The sequence below is a fragment of the Hippocampus comes genome, unplaced genomic scaffold (assembly GCF_001891065.2).
Source record: "Hippocampus comes isolate QL1 unplaced genomic scaffold, H_comes_QL1_v1.1 C16904752, whole genome shotgun sequence".
Classification (NCBI taxonomy): Eukaryota; Metazoa; Chordata; class Actinopteri; order Syngnathiformes; family Syngnathidae; genus Hippocampus; species Hippocampus comes.
Window position 1 is genome coordinate 1 of NW_017840843.1, and position 1,166 is coordinate 1,166.

General features: G+C 45.0%; 1 protein-coding gene across 1 annotated transcript; it reads left to right on the forward strand.

Moving 5' to 3' along the window:
• Positions 1-8: 8 nt before the first annotated feature.
• Positions 9-1,053, forward strand: LOC109509453 (inhibitor of growth protein 5-like). The gene is made up of 4 exons (XM_019859303.1): positions 9-165; positions 336-471; positions 589-650; positions 719-1,053. The coding sequence occupies exons 1-4, from the start codon at positions 41-43 to the stop codon at positions 756-758; spliced, it is 363 nt and encodes a 120-aa protein (XP_019714862.1). The 5' UTR covers positions 9-40; the 3' UTR covers positions 759-1,053.
• The last annotated feature ends 113 nt before the right edge of the window (positions 1,054-1,166 follow it).

Below are 1,166 nucleotides of genomic sequence, written 5' to 3' on the forward strand. Positions count from 1 at the left end.
AAAAAAAAATCACACATTATTAGGAATTTTTTATTTATTTATGGGGGCGTGTGTGTGGTCAACAGAAGCAGAGTCCCGCGGCCTCCGAGAGAAACGTGGCTCGCGGGGGCGAGGAAGGAAAGGTTCGGATGAGGATTCTCCTAAAAAGAAAAAGATGAAAAACAGGTTTGTCTTATCTTTTAATATAACCATCACCAATCATTTTTAATTGTTTAGCTACAAATACGTAACAGTCCATGCGGACGATGGCAAACGCAGAGAATCTCCTCTGAATGGTGCTTGTTGTCACCTGTGAATTTTTTTTCTTCTGATCACACGAAACGTCCGACTCGCAGCCCAGACTTGAGCGACGCCCTGCTGCCCATGCAGCCGTCAGACGTGCTGGACATGCCGGTGGACCCCAACGAGCCCACCTACTGTCTTTGCCACCAGGTGTCGTACGGGGAGATGATCGGCTGCGACAACCCCGACGTAAGCTCTCGTGTGACGAAATGCTGACCAATCCCACCCGTTGTGAGCCGTGTTTATCGCATAGAATCGACGGAAGACCTAAAACTCTTTGTCGCATGTCGAATTTTTCGTTGCCAGTGTCCCATCGAGTGGTTTCACTTCGCCTGCGTCGACCTCGCCACCAAGCCCAAAGGAAAATGGTGAGGAAGCGGTAAATCGTCTTGCCCTCGTTCGTTTTGATACTCAAGCTTCTTGTCTCGCCCTTCAGGTTTTGTCCGCGATGCACTCAAGACAAGAAGAAGAAATAAGAAGAAATACATTTATGATATTGCGGTAGTAAAATAGTGGGATTATATCCAGAAATCTATATTTTCGCTCCTGTTTGTACAAGCTTGCTTCTAACGACTCAATGTGGATTTTGGGAGTGTCGCTACTACGGGTGTAACGGTACAGCAAAAATCGTGGTTTGCCAACGACCTTGGCTTAAAGGTCACGTTTCGGTTCACATTGATTACGGTAAGGGAACAAAATACACCGTCTGAAAGTGCTTTTCTTTTGGGTCAGCAGGGAACATTTTTAATGGCTGAAAATCAAACGTAAAAACTGCAAACTGTTCGCAGTAAATCCTCCCAAGAAATGAAACAATCCCAAATCAGTACGTTTTAAATTAGCATTGAAAAATATAGAACAGCTTGCAGCCACACCATTTTGATTTT

Excerpts from the sequence above, each read along its gene's own strand:
- LOC109509453 (XM_019859303.1), top strand. The coding sequence starts at position 41 with ATGGGGGCGTGTGTGTGGTCAACAGAAGCAGAGTCCCGCGGCCTCCGA. Across the intron at positions 472-588 it reads TCGGCTGCGACAACCCCGAC|TGTCCCATCGAGTGGTTTCA; the intron begins GTAAGCTCTCGT and ends TTTCGTTGCCAG. Across the intron at positions 651-718 it reads ACCAAGCCCAAAGGAAAATG|GTTTTGTCCGCGATGCACTC; the intron begins GTGAGGAAGCGG and ends CTCGCCCTTCAG.